General features: G+C 52.2%; 1 protein-coding gene across 3 annotated transcripts in view; it reads right to left on the bottom strand.

Annotated features, from left to right (window-relative positions):
• Positions 1-123: 123 nt before the first annotated feature.
• SCARA3 (scavenger receptor class A member 3) overlaps positions 124-20092 on the bottom strand; it is a 41426-nt gene continuing 21457 nt past the window's right edge. For all 3 annotated transcript variants that reach the window (XM_060155734.1, XM_060155733.1, XM_060155735.1), the window contains 4 exons: positions 19808-19927; positions 18418-18516; positions 16383-17426; positions 124-1798 (listed from right to left, as the gene is read on the bottom strand). In XM_060155734.1, coding sequence (XP_060011717.1) covers positions 1347-1798; positions 16383-17426; positions 18418-18516; positions 19808-19927 — 1715 coding nt within the window. In that variant the 3' untranslated portion in view covers positions 124-1346. The remainder of the gene's footprint in view (positions 1799-16382; positions 17427-18417; positions 18517-19807; positions 19928-20092) is intronic.

Below are 20092 nucleotides of genomic sequence, written 5' to 3'. Positions count from 1 at the left end.
ACAGTGGGAGTGAATATCTAAGGGACCCCTTGTGCACTGGTTCCCCTTCAAAGGCCGGGTGAGGTGGAGCCCTTGAAGACATCACGGTCCCGGTCAAGCAGAAAGGACCAGAAGACACCTCCCTCCTGGAAACAGCTCTTTACTGAGTCGGTGATACTACGTGGCATGATATCATATGTAGACAGGAGAACTACACGGCAGTGAGGGCAGCAGGAGTGCAAGCCAGTTGCACACCTGTTACAAGAAGGGGGAAGGCTTCTGGAATGGAGAGGGGCCGGTCTCTGGGTCGGGCTGGGGAGGGGACAGCTGTAAGCCCCCATCCCAGGGGTGGTCGTTATCTGTTAGAACACAAAGGAGGGGCAGCTTCACTGGGGATGTCCCAGTCCTCCTTGCTGCTGGCTGCACAGGAGGATGAAGGTGGGTGAGGGGTGACATCAAAGGGAGCTGGGGCCCCTCCCCCTCATCTGGTCCAGCTGCCCCTGCAGAGAGGCCTGGGGCCATTCTGGGTCACGGTGGGGTGAGGTCAGGAGGAGAGCAGGCGCGGGGAAGGGAGAGCAGCCCGGCGGTCAGCCCTCCCCCAGTTGCCACAAAGCGGTCACCCCCCGGATTGGAACGGGGCCTTCTACTTTGGCAGAACGTTCCAGGGCCTGGAAAGTGTCCCGGTGCAGATGAAGCTCCTGCTTGGATTCCTTCTGAGATGCTCCTGAGAGGTGGACGCAAGGATGAAGCGAGGAATTTTCTGGAGATGTGGGAAAAAATGCTGAACTCCTGGGGACACAGTGCTCAGGGCCCAGGTGTGTCCCGTGTGAGTTCCCAGGACGCTGCTCCCATGGTTACAGGGAAGGTCTTATGGTTGCCAAATCCACCTCGTCCCTCGAGTTTGAACCATAATCCCCTGCAAAGCTTTTCCTGGGTCTTTTCAACGCCTGGGAGCCTCAGGGAAATGCCAGCTAGCTAGGATGGGTGTGAAGATGCTAGAAAGACTAGCGCTGGTCACCAACTCAGAGCCAGAATTAAGACCGCTGCCCCGAGGTAGCCGCTTCCCCGGCAGGCTCAGCCACAGGCGAGGGGGCTCTCCTGCCCTCTCCTCCCGCCCAGCCACGGAAACCCAGTCACCCCCCGGCCAGCAGGGAAATGTGCGTGTGCATGTGCGTGTGTGTATACGGGGCTGCCTTCTATGGTATAGTCACTACTGGGAAGCCCGGAGGTGCAGGGGCAGGCCTGGGAGAACGCTCTTCGGGACCGAAGGACCACAATGTCTGCAGGTGCGGCTTTTCAGGGGTCTCTCCTCACCCGAGCACCCTTCCCCGCCTTCTGCGTGGCAGTGTCCGGGACCGGGCCGCTCCTCAATAGCGGCTCTGGCTCCCTGGTGGGCCTGGGGGCCCAGGGAGGCCAGGGGGACCCTGGATTCCTGGTTCGCCCTTTGGCCCCATGGGCCCCCGCTGGCCTGGTGACCCTATCTTCCCAGCGATCCCTGGTTTTCCCTGAGGCCCCTCTGGCCCTGGAGACCCTGGGGGCCCCTCTGGCCCTGGTGGCCCCACGTCCCCTTTGGGGCCTGGCTGTCCTCTTGGGCCTCCAGTTCCAAAGCTGCCCTTCAAGCCTTTGAGGCCTGGGAAACCTCGCAGGCCAACCGGCCCCCTTTCTCCTACAGGCCCGGTGTCCCCTGGCTGCCCTTGAGGACCCTGAGGTCCTGGGGGGCCCAAGCTGCCGAGGTCTCCTTTTGGTCCTCTGCTGCCAACGGGCCCTTTCACGCCCACATCTCCCTTGAGTCCTCTCGGTCCTGGAGGGCCTGGGGCACCTAGGGTCAGAGAGAAGAGGGGAGAGATCAGTCCAGGAGGGCAGGTGTCCCGAGGCTGTCCCGTGAAGTGGACGCCTGGCAGCGGGCACTGTGACACCCGAGGGTTCGAAGCCACAGAGCCCAGGTCTGCCGACTGACTTGACCCTCTAAATCGGCTTGGCCACCGGTGAAGTGGGGCTGAGAATCTCACCTGCAGGCTGTGAGCCCATCCCGAGCTGACATGCGTTGGCATTTGGCATGAGGCCTGCGCCTGGAGGGCACTCATTGTTTTGACTTCAGGGCTTGGCCGTAGTTCCACACGTGCACTCAGGTTGGGGGCTGAGAGAGCTGGACAGCTCTGGGCAAAGGCCACAACCATCCAGGATCATCTGTCCTACTCTGGAGAGCGGCCTGGATGCCTACACTCATTATGGACTTTGACTGCTGTCCTGACCTCCTGCCCCAACCGCATCCCAACCCCAGGATTTGCCCCTGACCTTTAGGCACCTGGGACCAGGAATGGAGTCAGGTGACAGGGAGGAGAAAGCCAAGAAAGTGAGCCTGAGAAGTGGATCCCTCCCGGTGTGAGTGAGTGAGTGAGAACAGCTACAACCCAGAGAAAGGGCAGCTCCTCCAGGAAGTCCACCCTGACTACTCCAGCATCTTCTCTGAGCTCTTGGAGCTACTACTTTCTGAATCTTTTAGTTGATACATAGAGAGAGAAGTCACAATATAGTGAAAGCAAATCCTTGGTACCTCTCTGGTGGACTCCACTAGACTGTAGGGCCCCAAGAAGATGGGCGGGCCACGGCTGCCATCCCCTGCCCTGGGCTCGGAGCCTAGGCACACGGCAGGGAAAGCTCAGTATACACTTGAAGAGCGTGATTCACCAAACAGCTGTGGACCCCCCGCTTTTGCTCAGCTCTGGCCTAGGGCCTGGGAGAGACGCCAGGATGAAGACACTCTTCTCTTCCTTAAAGAGCCCAGTCTAGCGCTCAAGCCAGGGGTCAGATGACCTTAATGCCCTTCCTGCCTGCCATGTAGGTCAGAGTCACCACCTCTCAGAGCTGAACCAACCCTGAAGACACAGAGCAGAGTGTGGCCGTCACTCTGGCCAAGGCACGTCAGATGCCCCGGGGTCAGAAGAAAAGAACCCTCTGGCCTAATGAGAACAGGAATTGTGGAGAACAGCTTTAGCCCCCGCGGGGTCAAGGCACCGCAAAAGCCTGGCTTTCTTCGGTGGTCTCGGCACCGGATCACAGGCTGCCCCCCAGGCCTGGCCTGGGAGGTGAATTCTCACACCCATACTCGGCTCTCCCCCAGAACTCTGCTGTTACACCATCCCCTTTGTAACAGAATCCTGGAGTTTTTGAGCTCCGTGGGAGCTGGTCCAAATCCTCCATGTCAGAGAGGTGACGTGATAGCCCCAGGGGGCCCTGAGCGGAAACCAGGAGCCGGGTGGGCCTCTCAGAGAGATGGGATCTTCTATGTGGGAGCCGGGAGCCCTCCCAGGGGCCGTGACCCAGTTCTGCGGCCTCGGGGCCCCGTCCCCGCTAATGCAGACACCACTGCTGTTCACCCTGGCCGGGGCTACCTGCTGCCTGCCCCCAGCCTCCCCCCACACTCCCACCCCCTCGGTGCCCCCTCTCACCTCCCTCCCGGAGTGTTTCTAAGTGGAGCAGAGAGTCAGTGAACCCCATCCTCCGGTGACGATCTAAACTGGGGCCCAGACAGACTCAGCCCCACCAGGGCCAATAAAAACCTTCCAGCCATTCCCTGCCACCTCCTGCCCATGACCGCCTCCCACACACAGCGGGGCTGTGGCCTGCGTGGGCTCGGCTCACGTGGCCTGCCGGCGGCACCGGCTGAGATGCCTGCCGTCATGGGCTGGCTGGGGTCTGGAAGCGGCTTGACCTGCCCTTGTGTCTGCAGCACAGCAGCCAGAACAACACGGCCCAACGAGGGCACAGGGCGACACCGGGCAGGGACCACCTGCCCCAGCCCGGCAGGCATGGCTGGGAACCGGCAAAGCCACTGCGCCTATCCTCACCCCAGCTCTGCCCTTGGCGCCTGGGCCAGCTGGGGCTGGAAAAGCAGAGCCATTTGGAGGTGGAGAGGCCCCCGTAGGCTGTGCAAGTGGAAGGGAATCAGAGGGCGTGGAGTGACGCTGCGCAAGTCGCTGCCCATCCGCGCTCAGACCATCTATAACATTGAGGTTGCACTTGACCGTCCCCCAGGGCCCTGTGGCTCCACAAGGACCCCTCCTCCTGCCTCTGTCCCTCCTGCTCTAAGAACGTGGCTCCCAGGGCTTGCCCCAGCTCCCTGGTTCTTCTCTCTTTCTCTATAACCACTGCTGTGGCTTCCAATCTTGTCCCCTGGATGGATGGCCCCCAGGCCCAGCCTGGACTCAGGAAAAGCCTGAGAAATCTCATCTGGACAAGGATGCCCATGGATCCAGCGGGAGCCCCTCCCTCCTCCCGTGGGACCCCCATCCTTCCTGAGCCACCATCTTCGTCGCTCGTCCTCTGCTCCCGGCTCCTAAGGGCACGGCGGCTGCAAGGATTTCTCACGGTGTCTACGCCAACAGCGGGGAGAAAAGGCAGAGAGTAAAGGCCTCTCTTTTGCTTCTCTCCTCCAGCCCCCTCGGGCTCCTCTTTCTGGGAAAGCTCTTGGGTACCTTTGCTGGCTGGGGAAGGCTGGGTGCCCACGGGCCCAGGATGTCGGTTTGAGCAGAAGCCTGGGTTGCACCGTTCTCCTCACTCCCCCAGGAGCTGCAGGCCCTAGTGCAAGTGGAAGGAGGCCCGGCAGGAAAGGGGTCACCTCCCTCTCCACTGCCGCTGCTGACCCCGTCTCTGAGAGCCCACGCAGGTCTCCCGGTCAGTGGCCTGGAGGACATCCGGTGGGGTGGCTCCACGTGGGGCAGGACCTGTGTTGCAGGCATTGGCCTCTCTCACTGCCCTGGCTCGGTGTCGGTGTGCCCACGATGGCCCCGGCTCACCCTAACTTCTCTGTGACCTGCCTTCTCTTGGGTCACGGCCACTGGGAGGGCTCCCTGCTCCCACATAGAAGATCCCGTCTCTCTGAGCAGTGAACGTTTGCCTGCCTAGTCTCTCGTACGTCCCCAGCACCGTACATTGAGATCATCGCCCCATTTTACAGATGAGAAGTCGCGGTGCAGAGAGTGGCGACTTGCCCACCATCACCAAGCAGGAAGGGTGGAGACAGGATGCAAACCCAGGCCTGAGAGGCTCCTGGTCGGGTCCCTAGACGCCCTCCCACTGCCAGGACCTCCTGCCCTCGTGCCGCTCGGAGGAAGTGGAGGGTCCCCACAGAGCTGGGAAGGGGTCACCTGAAGGACTGTCTTCCTCTGGTGAGCCGAGCCTCTGCCTGTCCCTCCAGAGCCAGCCATGAGTCATGCAGTCAGAGAGGGGAGAGCTGGCAGGACCTGGGTCTGGCCGGGGAGGAAATCAACAAGCAAAGCTTAGCGGTTAGCATGGGGGGAAGGGATGCAGGCAGAGGCTGACCAGGGGCTCTCCACAACAGGAGGCCCTTCACCCAGCCTGTAACAAGATCTGGGTGTTGGAAGGGCTAAAGGGCAAAGTGGGGGGCAGGGAGCTAAATGCTTCTCTGAGCAGCGGGGGCACATTTGAGACAAAGGAGGAAACGTGATGGGGGAGAGGAACGGGGCACTGTGGAGTCCCAAGAAGGCCCGGAATTACTCAGGAAGCCCTGGGCTGTAATTAGGCCATCCCGGCCCATTAGCGCAGAGCCACAGCTGACTGCATGTCTGGGACAAGTAGGTGGTCTGCTCCTGGTCTGCACTGGGAGTGGGGAGAGGGCGGGGGGCTGAGCAGAAGCACCCATGGGTGCATGGGTGAGGGAGTGCATGGGCGGGGAGGGGGTGGGTGCAGTCCGTCTCATAATCTAAAGCAATCTCATAATCTAAACAAAGGGAGAGGGAGACAGAAACAGAAGGGGAGGCTCTCGGGAGACTGGCCTAGTGCCGTGAAGGCACACTAGCCTGCACTTCAGAGGACCTGAGTTTGAGTCCCAGCTCCCCTAGTAACAAATCGGGTGGCTGGGTAAGTCATTTGGCCCTCTTTGGACTGCAGGCTCCTCTTTGTTCAGTGAGAATATCAGCCTGGGTCAGGGACGCTCAATCCTGGCTGTTGTTACCTGAGGAGCATTGGAAAAATGCCAGTGGATTTCCACGTCTGCCTATGATGGATTAATTTGTACAGACTCAACCTCCCGCTGAGAGCAACCAGAATCATTAGACAGAATGCCAAGACATCCTTCTGAAAGCTTTGGAGAGCGATCAAGGGCCAGACTCCCAGGGAGAAGGGAGACTCACTGGAGAAAGCCAGACCTTCTGGGCCTCTTTCTCCTCTCAAGGCATTTGTTGACTAGTAATTGGTTTGGGCAGAGACGCTGAGAAGCTGAGTAGGGTTTTCAGCAGCTTCACTGGGGCTGGGGCTCAGGGCTGCCAAGGTCCAGGGCTGAGATTCAGGAGAAAAGGAAGAAAGGAAACTGTGTGGGCGTTTGCGGTAAGGACCAGGGGGTGGAGAAGCTGAGCAGAGAATTAGGCTTCATCCCTTCAGTCCTGTGGGGCTGGGGAAACAATAACCTGAGTTCAAGGCCAACAGGTAGTAGTGACCTGTAAACACTCCTCAAGGACTGTGTCCTGGAAGTAAGAATGTATCAGAAATAGGCCAGGTGTCATGGTAAGCTCTGTCGCAGGCACCAACAGAAGCTGGTATAATTCTACTTTTCATTAATCCCCCTTGCTTCTCAATAACAAGCGAACCTACTAATCCTGCAAGCAGGCATGTTCCTCCCTGCCTCCCCTCCAGGTCGCTCCTCCGCCCTAAACCACAGAATAATTCAAAGTTCTCTTTACAACATGTAAACTCCTGGACACTGTCTGTGGCAGGAGGAAGGAGGTTAGTGCTTAGGGAACGAATTGGTAGGTGTAATCCCTCGTCCTCAGCTTCTGCCCTGTGGTCATGCTTTCATTGATGCACTCAACGAGCAAATGTTCCCTGAGAACTTTCCAAAGGTCAGGCACTGTGCTGGGCACTGATGAACAAGACAAGGAGCCCACCATCAAGTGAATTAGATTCAGAATCATCCCTTCATTAGGACACCCTTTTATATTTTACCAAGAACTGTTCACACAGTTAACATTGTGACTCACAACTACCCATGAGAGATAGGCAGGGCAGATATTATATTCCTACTTACAGATGAAGAAGCTGAATTGAAAGTAGACAAGCGGGCTTCTCTGGTGGCGCAGTGGTTAAGAATCCACCTGCCAATGCAGGGGACACGGGTTTGAGCCCTGGTCCGGGAAGATCCCACGTGCCGCGGAGCAACTAAGCCCGTGTGCCACGACTACTGAGCCTGTGCTCTAGAGCCCGCGAGTCACAACTACTGAAGCCCACGCACTTAGAGCCCATGCTCCACAGCAAGAGAAGCCACCGCAATGAGAAGCCAGCACACCGCAATGAAGAGTAGCCCCTACTAGCCGCAACTAGAGAAAGCCCGCACGCAGCAACGAAGACCCAAAGCAGCCAAAAATAAATTAATTAATTACATAAATTTATATATAAAAAAAGAAAGTAGCCAAGAGCCTTGTCCAAGGCCACTCAGCAAATAAGCAATGATGCTTTCTTGGTTCCAATTCCCAAGCGATAGTCTTAGGGTAGGCACTGTCTAGCACACACACAGAAATCCTCCTATAGAATAGGAAGAAACAGTCTATGAGAGGCACAAACACTATAGAAGTACCACTGGCTTTCCGTTTGGCAAATGGAGACTCAGAATTAATCACAGAGCTGGAAGAAGTCTCAGAGAACAGCTGGTCTTATCCATTGATTTACATATGAAACAAAACAAAACAAAACAACCCCCCCCCAAAAAACCAGAGGCCCTGAAAGATGAAGTGATTCTGCCTAAAGACCCACAGCAAATTCGAATCCAGGCTCCTTCCCCGGACGGTTTAAGAGCCCCGGAGCTTCAGTCAGCACTTGGCACCTTGCACACTGGCTGTGGCCATTGCTGTCCCTCTTCCTTTATTCTGGAGAGCAGCTCGGCTTCAGCCAGAGGGAGACACTGCCAGCCCCAGCGTGAAAGCCGACCAGCACCTGTCTATGAATGAATGAATGAATGAATGAATGAATGACATGTTCCTATAGGAAGGGATGTTGGTTTTGTCCCTGAAATTTTCTTTCAGATGTGAGAGGCTTTACATGTGGTGATTTAACAACCAAGAGAAATGTTGCCCAAAGACACAATTTAAACAAATATGCTGAGAGTCAAATGTAGCTCAAAGCGATGTCCCACCTTGCTCTCCGGTTAGGATGAGGTTCTTTGATGAGAACTCTGCCATCATTAGGACAGGAGCAAATATAAAGTCCCATGACTATTGTTGGGTTATACTTAGAGTGAGGTTCTCAAATTGTTCCCTTACTAACACTCTTGGGACCATTTCCTTCTTTTCCAGTCTGTCCCACACATGACACCTAATCAGGACCTGAAATGCCTTTTTGGTATCTGCTCTCAGTGTCTCCTCTTCTGGCTGGGCACTAGACGTGTGCGTCTCAGAGCCATGGCAAGGGGTCAGGATCTTAATCATAGTGTGACCTTGAGCTATCCCTTAACCTTTCCCAGTCTCAGGTCACCTTTCTGTAAAGGTGCACCTGCAACACGTCTTGTCCACGAAGGTTGTCAGGCTAGGGGAGGGACAGATTGGGAGTTTGGGACTGACATGTACACACTGCAATAATTAAAATAGATAACCAACAAGGACCTACTGTATAGTACAGGGAACTCTGCTCGTTATTCTATAATAACCTAAATGGGATAAGAATTTGAAAAAGAATAGATACACGTATATGTATAACTGAATCACTTTGCTGTACACCTGAAACGTACATAACATTGTTAATCAACTATACTCTGATATAAAATAAAAATTAAAAAAAAATGTTGTGAGGCTAAAATGAAACAAAGTGCGTGAATGGGCTTCATCATGATTGAACGCAACCTAAGAACAACAAGGTTACCAGAGGATGAACCACGAGAACTATCTGCTAATGCCTTCTCTGGAACACTGCATCCTAGAAGTCACACAGATACGTATTTTAGATGAAATACTGTGGGACTGTTTCAGTTACTAAGGAAATACTCAGTACCTGGCTTTGTTGCCAGAATATGACAACAGGCAAACAAGATCTTACCTCACCTCCATCCCCTGCAACACCGCCAATCTAGAGTAAAGAAAATATTAGCAGAAATGCTCACTGATATAAAATGACGGTAACACAGGTTTGAAACCAAATGGTTATAGAGAACCAGAGAATCAGAGAGGTTGGCTCCAAGTCTGAGCTCTGTGAAGAAAACAGCGCTGTGTGGGATCATGGGCCCTCCCTCCTGTCTCCTGCAGCTCCCTGAATGATCAGGCCCAGGCTTCTGGCCCCCCCAAATGTGACTATACATTCTAGAGCCTGCAGATCTCAGTGGCTACTTATTCTATTCTCTAGAGCCAAGAGCTGCTATATTTTCAGGTTGAACATACTTCCCACAAAGACACGCACTTCCTGGGGAAGGGTCCAGGAAATTGAGTATAGCCATACAAATTCCTGTATGGAATCCAAATTAGGAGTCTTCTGGGCCATTTTCCAGGAGAAAAACTGTTGGAAATATTGCTGGGAAGGACTAAAATGGAAAGGTAATGGTGTTTGTTATGGGCTGACTTGTGTTCCCTCAAAATTCACATGCTGAAATCCTAACCCACTCTGAATATGACCTCATATGGAGACAGGGTCTTGACAGAGATCATCAGGTTGAAATGTTGTCATTAGGGTGGCCCCTAATCCAATATGACTGGTGTCCTTATAAAAAGGGGAGACCGGGACACAGAGACAGACACACACAGGGAAGATGTTATAAGGAGACACAGGGAGAAGATGGCCGTCTACAAGCCAATGCCTGGAATAGATCCTGCCCTTATCACCCTCAGAAGGAACCAACACTGCCAACACCTTGACTTTAAACTTCCAGCCTCCAGAGCTGTGAGATAAGAGATTTCAGTTCTAAGCATCCCCGGTCTGTGGTGCTTTTTTACAGCAGCCGGGGCGGACTAATATAGGGTTTACTTCAGAGTGAAGTACTCATAAGCAGAAGCCATAGAGCATTTCAAGTCAATTCAAAGAGTGGGCCAGGTAACCAATGTTTCATGTGGGATCTAAGGGGAAACTGAGGGCAGAGCTGTCCCAAGGGGAGAAGAGGTCAGTCCCTTTTGGGGAAATGGATGGACGGTAGACAGGAATAGAGCACAGAAACTCCACCAGGAAGTCTGTGCTGTCAGCAGGGAGCATCTCTCGTTTGCTCAGGTGCTTTTAGGGGAATGCGGGTCTTAGGTGACCTCGGAGGAGAAGGCCACTCAAGGCAGCTCGCACAGCACTGGATCTGAACCACCTTGCATCTGAATCCCATTTCCCTTCCTTGCAAGCTGCGTGAGCTTGACTAGACCTCATCTGGCAGCCGGTTCTTCAGTTTCAGGGACCATGGGAATTCAAGGCGATAACGCATGTGCCCAGGGTCTTTGCATGTCTGCTTCTCCACCTGGAGCGCCTCTGCTCATCCTTGCCAACCCTGCTCTACCTGACTTTCTCCCCTGTTCTCAGGCCTCATTTCTGATGTCACCTCTGGTGGTTGATTTCATGTGTCAATTGGGCCGGGGGAGCCTTGACATTTGCTGTGGACCTGCCGTATCAGTAAACAGAGGATGTCGCGGCCATCAAGCCATCAGTCACTTGCAGCCACCCTTGACAGTGCACCCTGAGAGGATTCAGGATGGAATAAAACAGGATACTGGCCCAAGATAGTGAAGGTGCCTATTAAAGGAATAATTTCATTAAGCCCAGACTCTTGCATCTTCCCATACATAGAAGAGTGCTAAATTCATTAATTGAGATATCTGGTTTTTCTTTAATTAGGAATAATCTTCTGATGTTCAACTACCTGGATTTTTTGGCAAAAACTCCTATATATGCTGGCTCTTCCCTTAACTCTTCGGAACAGTCCCTTAGAGCTATCTGAGAGGCTGTCTCCTGGGCTTAAGTCCTCGGTATAGCCGCTGAGTAAAACATCATTCTCAACTTTAAGATTGTGCATTTTTTTCAGCCGACATTGGTGCAACAGCATTCTGGGTGTGTCTGTGAGGGTGTTTTGGACAAGATTAGCATTTGAGTTGGGGGACCAAGTAAAGCAAATTGCTTTCCCCAATGTGCATGGGCCTCATCCAATCAGTTGAAGGCCTGAAAAGAACAAAAAGGCTGAGTAGGGCTTCCCTGGTGGCGCAGTGGCTGAGAGTCCGCCTGCCGATGCAGGGGACACGGGTTCGTGCCCCGGTCCGGGAAGATCCCACATGCCGCGGAGCGGCTGGGCCCGTGAGCCATGGCCGCTGAGCCTGCGCGTCCGGAGCCTGTGCTCCGCAACGCGAGAGGCCACAGCAGCGAGAGGCCTGCGTACCGCAAAAAAAAAAAAAAAAAAAAAGGCTGGAATTAAAGCATCATCTCTCCTGGGTCTTCTGCTTGCTGACTCACCCTGCAGGTCTTGGGACTTGCTGGCTTTTAAACCTATGTGAGCCAATACCTTCAATTCTTTATAATACATCAATCTCTCTCTCCAGAGAGCCTACTGGACACAGCATAAATATACATCTTGCTAGCTGGTTCTGTTTCTCTGGAGAACGCTAATACAGATTTTGGTACCAAGAATGATTCCAGGTGAACAGAATTTTAAAGATGAGTTTTCTGATTTGGTCTGTGGTTTCTGGAACGGGCTCTCTAATATGATTAGATTTAAAGATGCTGAGGACTCTCTATCCAGTAGTAAAAGCAGCCTGAGAATCCCTGGCAAGAGAGATACCCAAAATAATGGAGACGCCTAAGCGAGGATCTAGGCAACCATGTATGTTATACCTTTGAACATTTTGGTCAAAATAACAAGTATGATGAGATTGGCTGGTTGTTTCTAATGTTACTGGACAAAGTGGGGAAAGAAAAGTTTGAGCTCAGGGATTCGAATTCCTAGCTCAAGGGCCCGTAAATGACCTGAAAGCTTCTATGTCTGCCCTGAAGGAGACCCTTACCCCCCGTAGCCACAGGGCTGAGAGGCTGAAAATCAGACCCGCAGTCTCCCCCGTGACTGACTGAATTACAATGCGAGTTGAACTCCCAGCCTCCCAGGGTGTCTCCCGCTAAACCCAGGCCACGGACTGGGAAGGAAGGGGATCCTGCAAGTTGGAATGGGGGTGTGTGGGAAGACCCTGATGGAGCTGGGGAACTTGAACCCTAAATTCTGATGCGTCTCCTCTGCCAGCGGCAGCAGTCTCTCTGTCCCCAGGAGAAGCGGCCTCTCCACCCCCACCCGTCCCAGGGGGTTAACCCTGCGTTACCTGCGGAAAGGGTAATGACTGCCCCTGAGGCAGCTGACAAGCAAGACATTGCTGGTTCTCCCCAGTGACGACCCCACCACCGCTCTTGGCGTCTAGACCTCTGAGCAGACTCAAGTCCCAGCAGCCCCTAAAGTGAGGTACAAAGCGTGACCTGTGAGGAGGTGCACTACCCTCTGCGTTTTCTAACTCCTGCAGATAGAAACCCGGGCCACACGTGTGGGGATGGGTATTAAGGCTGCGGGATAAATCGTGGAAGGAACGGAAAGTTGGATCGGGCGGCATTTATTGCCACGGGCTCACTAAGCAGGGATTCTGCATCTAACTTTGCATCTTGGGGAGGAAGGAAGGGCTCTAACAGTTTGCTTCGCTGCTTGGCTGAAATATGGCCAAAAGGAGACCCACAGTGAGTGAATTAGAATTGCCAGACCTGCTTTGGGTTAATGTAGAGAAAGGGATTCCATGACTTAGGGAGACGGGAATGTTCAAGTGAGTTTGTCATTTGAAACTCACCCACCCTGGGAAGGACCAGAAGGCATGCCTTTCACCACAACTGTGAGAGATAAACTTGAGAGGGAAGCCCTGGCATCCCTGGCTCTTCTCTGTGGGCCAGACTTCAGAGAGGGAACTGCAGTCACGGAATTGGGCCACGTAACCACAATGAGAGTGATTGGGCCCGTGGTGGCAGGGACCAGAGGTGGCACTCAAGCCCCGAAGGCAAGGAGGGAATGGTCCCTGGAACTGACAGCAGGGTCAGTGCTGCAATCAGAATGTCCTGACTCCTGCAGACCATGGCTGGCTAGCTCGTCATGGGGTTCCTAGAAGTGAAATAGACAGGAAGCCTACTAATTCTTACGTGTTCTGTGTAAGCAGAAAATAGGTCAAGTGAACAAGAGTCTAACTTGAATGATTAAAACAAGAGTCATGGCTTGTTAATTCTCAGACTAGAGCCACTTTACAGACTCAGAACCCCTTGAATGAAGAGGCCAGGTCCCCTCGAGGAAGGACCCTTGTACACTACCAACAATATTTACTACAAATCATTTTTCCAGCCATCCCCAAAGGCCCCTATGGTCTTTTGCCAGGATAACTGTGCATTGGGCAAGAGGAAATAATCAGAACTTTCAGGCACCACTGGACACAAGCTCTGAACTGACACTGATTCCAGGAGACCCAACCATCACTGTGACGCACCAGTCCGAGTAGGGACTTATGGCGGTCAGGTGATCAGTGGAGTTTTAGCTGAGGTCCATCTCATGGCGTCCTATGTGAATGCTCACCAAAGGTGATATCAGCAGAGGAGGATTTTAATAATCAAGTGAAGAGGACGACTTGTTCTATGGATTCCAGTCAGGAATCTTCTCCAGCCACCCCTGTCATCAACCAATGGGCTCATGAACAAAATGGCCATGGTAGCAAGGATGGAGCTTATGCATGGGTTCAGCAACACGGATGGACTTCCAGGCCCCAAGGCTGACCTGGCTACAGCCACTGCTGAGCACCCAATCTGCCAACAGCAGGGACCAGCAATGAACCCCCAATATGGCATCATTCCCCAGGGTAATCAGACAGCTACCTGGTGGCAGGTTGATTACACTGGACCACTTCCATCATGCAGTGTTTTGTTCTTACGGGTTTAGACACTTATTCTGGATATAGAAGTGCCTTCCCCGCATGCAATGCGTCACCAAAAATACCAGCCATGTACTTGCAGAATGCATTATACATGGTATTCCACACAGCATTGCTTCTGATCAAGAAACTCATTTCACGGCAAATGAAGTGCAGCAGTGGGCCCATGATCATAAGAGTCACTGGCGTTACCATGTCCCCCACCGTCTTGAAGCAGCTGGCTGAACAGAAGGGTGAAATGGCCTTGTGAAGACTCAGTTACAGTGCCAGTTCTGTGGTAATACCTTGCAGGGCTGTATATGCTCTGAATCAGCAACAAAAACATGGTGCTGTTTCTCTTACAGCCAGGACTCAGGTCCAAGGATCAAGAAGGGGAAATGGGAAGCCACCACTCACTATTAACCCTAGTGCCCCACTAGCAAATTTTTTGCTTCTTGTTCCCAGAAACTTATGCTCTGCTGGCTTAGTGATCTTAGTTCCAAAGGGGAATATTTCTGCCAGGAGATACGGTTCCATTGAACTGGAAGTTAAGACTGTTGCCTGCTCACTTTGGGCTCCTCATGCCTCTGAAATAACAGACAAAGAAGTTACTGTGCTGACTGGGATGATTGACCCTGACGGCCAAGGAGAAATCAGACTACTTCTCCACAATGGAGGTAAGAAAGAGCATGTCTGGAATCTAGGAGATCACTTAGGGCGTCTCTCAATATTACCATGTCCTGGGATTAAGGTCAATGGAGAATTACAACAACCCAATCCAGGCAGGACTACTAATGGCCCTTCAGGAATGAAGGTTTGGGTCACCCTACCAGGTAAAGAAGCACAACCAGCTGAGGTGCTTGCTGAAGGCAAAGGGAATACGGAATGGGTAGCGGAAGAAGGTAGTTATAAACACTAGCTGTGACTCTCTGACCAATTTCATGAGCAAGGACTGTAATTGTCAAGAATATTTCCTCATTGTGTTATGATTATATGTTGACATATATGTGTATATATCTTTGTTTTGTTCCCTCTCTTATCCCCTTACTATGTAACAAAAAATACAAAATGTATTGACTTTATATCACAGTATTTAAATATTGTTAACTTTATATCATAATATTTAAGTTATGGGATATTAAGAAGAGTAAATATCACTCAAGGACTTTACCTCCTCTTCTGGGGAAGGGGTTAATGCATTTTGGGTTACTCTCAGGATTGTTATATCATGTATATTAGGCAGAATTCTGACCTTGTTACTTTCTTTATTTGGAGATTAAGTATGATTTAAGGAGATGTGCATGGGTGTCAGGTGGATGAGGGATGCACTTGTGACAGTTCATTTTTATGTGTCAACTTGACTGGGCCACGGGATACCCAGATATTTGGCCAAACATTATTCTGGGTGTGTCTCCATTGTGTTTATGGATGAAATCAACATTTAAATCAGTACTGAGTAGGAACTCTGCTCAACATTATGTAACAACCTAAATGGGGAAAGAATTTGAAAAAGAATAGATACATGTATATGTATAACTGAATCACTTTGTTGTACACCTGAAGCTAACACAGAATTGTTAATCAACTCTACTCCAACATAAAATAAAAAGTTAAAAAAGGGCTTCCCTGGTGGCGCAGTGCTTGAGAGTCTGCCTGCTGATGCGGGGGACACGGGTTCGTGCCCCGGTCTGGGAGGATCCCCCATGCCGCGGAGCAGCTGGGCCCGTGAGCCATGGCCGCTGAGCCTGCGCGTCCGGAGCCTGTGCTCCGCAAACGGGAGAGGCCACGACAGTGAGAAGCCCGTGTACCGCAAAAACAAACAAACGAAAAAAAAAGTTAAAAAAAAAAATCAGTACTGAGTAAAGCAGATTGCCCTCCTCAATGTGGGTGGGCCTCACTTAATCAGTTGAAGACTGAATAGACCCAAAGGCCGACCCTCCCCTGAGTAACAGAGCATCCTCCAGCCTGACAGCCTTCAACTGGCACACTGCCTCTTCCTGGTTCTACAGCAGCTTCCAGCCTTTTGAGTTGAACTAGGACATGAGCTGCGCAGATTTTGGACTTGCCAGCCTCCAAAATCACATGAGCCAATTCCTTATAATCTCTCTCTCTCTCCTATATCTCTGAAGAACTCTGCCTAAGACGGGGGTGAGATGGGAGGAGAAGAGGGCATCAGAGTGACAGGCATCTGAACTGCAGATGGTTGAGAACACCAGTAAGGGGGTGGGAAGGGAGAAAACAAAAGGAGACAGAGTTTCCAAAAGATGAGATCTACCTGTATGTCTCTGTGGGCCCAATTAAACAGATCCGCACATAAAAATCCAAATTTGTATGTCGGGCAAAGTGAGGAGCCATACACTTTTCCAAAAGAGGTTGGCAAGGACGTAAAAGCTGCCAGTCACCCCAGGAATTTGCTGCAGGATTGTATCAGCCCACTGAGATTTTTGCCCCAAACCAGATCCTTCTGTGTTTCCCAAGGTCACCGGGGCCCTCCGGGAGCTCCCCGGCAGCCCGGCCCGATCTGGCTCTCACCTCGTAGGATGGTGACGTTGCGCAGGATCTCCCCGTGCTGTGTGTCCACGGCCTTCATCTCCTCCATGACCATGGACAGGTTGCGCACGTTGAAGTCCAGGCGGGCGCTGAGCAGGCCAAAGCGCTCCCGGAGCAGGTCGGTGGTGGCCAGCATAAGGGAGACGGTCTTGTTCAGGTAGTAGAGCTCCTCGGCCTGGGTGTGAAAGCCCAGCGTGCAGGAGAGCCGCACGTCATCCAGGTACTTGAGCATGCTGTACACGTGGCTGTCGGTGGCGTTGATGTTGGTGAAGATGGTGCCGATCTCGATCTCATGGGAAGCCATGCGTCCTTCCAGCGTCTCGAACCTCTCCACCGTGCGGTTCTGGGCGTAGTGGGTGTGGTACTGCAGGTCGTGCATGTTCTCCTCATGGTCATCCAGGAAGGACGAGATGTTATCCAGCTGCAGCTGCAAGCCCATGACCTGCAGCACCAGGTCGTGCATACTCTCAGAATTCTGGCTGATGCGCTGGGAGGAGGCCCCCAGGGTGGCCTGGAGGCTCTTGACCGCTTCTCCCGTCTTGGTCGAGGTGGTGCGCAGGCTGCTGAAGAGCCGTGTGTAGTTCTGCCAGTCGGCGATCATCTTCTGGAGGGTTAGGGTCTCCTCGTCTGTCTTCCGCCGGATCCCGTGGATCCACTCAGAAGTCTGCCCCACGGTGAAGTTGATCTGGTGCATCGCAGCCTTGACGTTGTAGCACTCCTGGGTGAGGTCCTTCAGAGAGAGGTCCAGGCCGGCTGTGGTGGCCTGCCAGCCTCTCACCTGGGCCAGGAAGAGCCCCAGAGACTGGTTGATCTGGTGGACGGAGAAGGAGCAATTGCCCATCTCCTGGGAGATCTGACCGCTGGTGGTGGAGAGCAGTTCGTGGGTCTGGGAGGTCTGGTCCAGCTGGACCTCCTGAGCCAGAAGCATCTTCTGAATTCCCTCCAGCTCCGCCTGCAGCTTTCTGATCTCTTGCCCCAGCTGCCCAGCCTCATGGCAGAAAGAGCAGTTGTTCGGGGCTTTCAGCTCTTCAGGAGAAAGGGACAACATTTTGAGTTGCTGAAGGATCACGGGACAAAGGTTGCTTCTTTAATATCTCAGAGCATAATGAATTGGCAAGTGGCTTTCCTATCCCTCTTCCTTTCCTAAGACCTGCTATGAAATCCTTTTTGGAAAAGTCTTGCCACCTCTATGCAACCTTATTTCTACCAAATGTCTTTACTCTGACCTGAAATGTAGGCTTTAGGATATTTCCTCCATCTCACCACCAAATTCTTGAGAGTACGTATCTTCATAACTTTTCTGAGGTTGCCAACAACCTCCCATTTACATTTTATTTTTACAATTTCTCCCCACATTTTAATATTTGTGCTTATCTGAGCCCGTCACAAGCTCGTGGAGAAAAGGGTACAGGGATAGTTTCCCCCGCGACTGATGAGAAATGAGGCTCAGAAAAGTGACTTGCCAAATGTCACTCAGCTAATTAGTGGCAGAATAGGACTTTCTCTTCCCACCAAGCAGACCCCCTCTAAACCCTTCTATTATGGCTCCTTCTGTCTCATTCTCAGAACAGGAACGTCCCTTGTGAAAGCAAGAGACGAAGAGACAGTAAACTGTGCAAACTTTAAGGCAGTGATGAGGAAAGGGCCGACTTGTCAAGAGCACAGGGAAGATCTTAAAAATAATTTCAGATACGTGAAGATATTTGGCGAGTGGACTTGCTTGTCTCTGGCTTGCTTCTCTACCTGGAGGCTCTGCTAGATCCATGCCACTCACAGAACCCCGAGCCCCATTCCTGGGTGCCTCCCAGGGTAGCAGCCCTCGTTGGCTGGATGTTCTCCAGCTGGACAGGGAGGCCGGGAGCCATGGCTGTCTTTCCCTCATGCCTTGAAGCTTGGTGAAGGCTGCCCTGCTCCAGGGCACCATGGCATGGGAGGAACCCTGCCGCCCCCCGCCCCCCATCAAGTAATATCGGCCTTCTGTCACGGTCACTAGCACATCTGGACACTGGACACTCACCCAGCCCTTGGAGATTTTCCTGCATAGACACGAGCTTCTTGTCATAAAGGGCCTGGGCCAGGGAGATGTCTTCTGAGAGAGAGTCCACTTTCCTGAAAACTGCAGGGGAAACAGAGACGAGAAAAGGGTCTTAGCTCAGAGAAACAGCAGTCGTTTGTTAAGAAGACAAACCATTTATCAGCCCCTCTGCGGCCAAAACCATTCACTCTTCTGTGGGGCTTCCCAATGGCCAGAGCCTGTCACACATCTCTTAAAAATATATATCTGTGTATCTATATATCTATAGGTATAATCTTTTTATATATCTCCCTTAAGTGTATATATGTGTTTATACATATGTGGGTACATATGTGTATATTAGAATATGTAATAGTACATAAATTATACATATACATATCTAATTTCCACCCCCCTCAGATTTTAGACCTAGGAGCTGACCACAGGGTAGAATGGGGACAAATAAGAAAGGAATATAAAAATTATTCTTAATCCTATCCATCTCCGTGCCTCACCTGAGTCCCAGCTTTGTCTTTAATATCTAGTACATTGGAGCGAACAAACCTACAGGCTTCCCTTAGTAAAAAAGCTTTTTTTAAAATCTGAAGCTAAGAATGGAATGAGATTGCCGTTAAGAAACTTTCAAATTTGTTTTCACTTTTTAAACATAAATGGTGTTAGTATCCAGAGGCAGAAGCTACCTGAAACTGGCAGCTCGCCATCACCTGGGTCAGACACCACAGTCATACAAACTGCTGAGTGTGTGAGAACCACCAAACTTCAGATCCCCGGGCCTCGCTGGCGCGACTCTGACTTAGTAGGTCTGAGGGAGACCCAGGAATTTGCATTTTAACAAATCCTGGGGGCAACCCTGACGCAGGTACACATCCAACCTCACTTTGAGAAACACAAAGGCCATGGCAAGGGCTTAGACATTGTCCGATCTGGCGATTTCAACCCTGGATGTACACCGGAAGCATCTGAAGAGCTTAACTACTGAATTAATTCCATTATCCGAGGTGGGGGGCAGGCATCCATACTTTTTTACAGCTCCCCGATGATTCTAACATGGGGCTGAAACTGAGAACTACTATCTAGTCCTAGCCTCTCATTTACCAGGAGGAAAACAGAGGTCCTGAGAGGGGAAGTGCCTTGTTCAAGGCCACACAGCTAATGATTGACCAGAAGTTACGAGCTAGTCTTTGCAGTTTGAATCAGGCACGAAGAGCCCCTAGTCAGGAAGATGCTGGCTCTGGTCCATGAGCCACAGAGATGTGTGTTTGTCTTTGTAGGGGGTTTTGGCACTGAAAGGACCCCTGATGAGAAACTTCCCCCCGCAGCCCGGGGTGGAGAGCCCCGGACGAGCGGGATGCTGCTGGCAGCCTGCACTCACCCAGAGAGGCCAGCACGGCCACAGACACCAGCAGGAAGGCCAGAAAGAGGTAAAGGATCCGCACCGACGTGTGCAAAGACAGGTTCTTCTGGCAGCGGCTGCAGCGGGGCCCCGGCCGGCCTGTGGAGAGGGGGGACAAAAAGAGGCCGGTGGCAGAGGCCGCGGCTAAAGGGTCAGTTCTCCTACTCTGGCCTGTCTCATCCCATTTTGAACCAGCCTCAGAAAGGGAGCTGTCCTGGATCCTCGCCTCTACCCACTTCACTGCCTTTTCTGGAGGTCCTAGAG

Source organism: Lagenorhynchus albirostris, chromosome 7 (assembly GCF_949774975.1).
Source record: "Lagenorhynchus albirostris chromosome 7, mLagAlb1.1, whole genome shotgun sequence".
Lineage (NCBI taxonomy): Eukaryota > Metazoa > Chordata > Mammalia > Artiodactyla > Delphinidae > Lagenorhynchus > Lagenorhynchus albirostris.
Note: the sequence above shows the minus strand (reverse complement) of the source record. Positions and strands in the feature narration are given on the sequence as shown.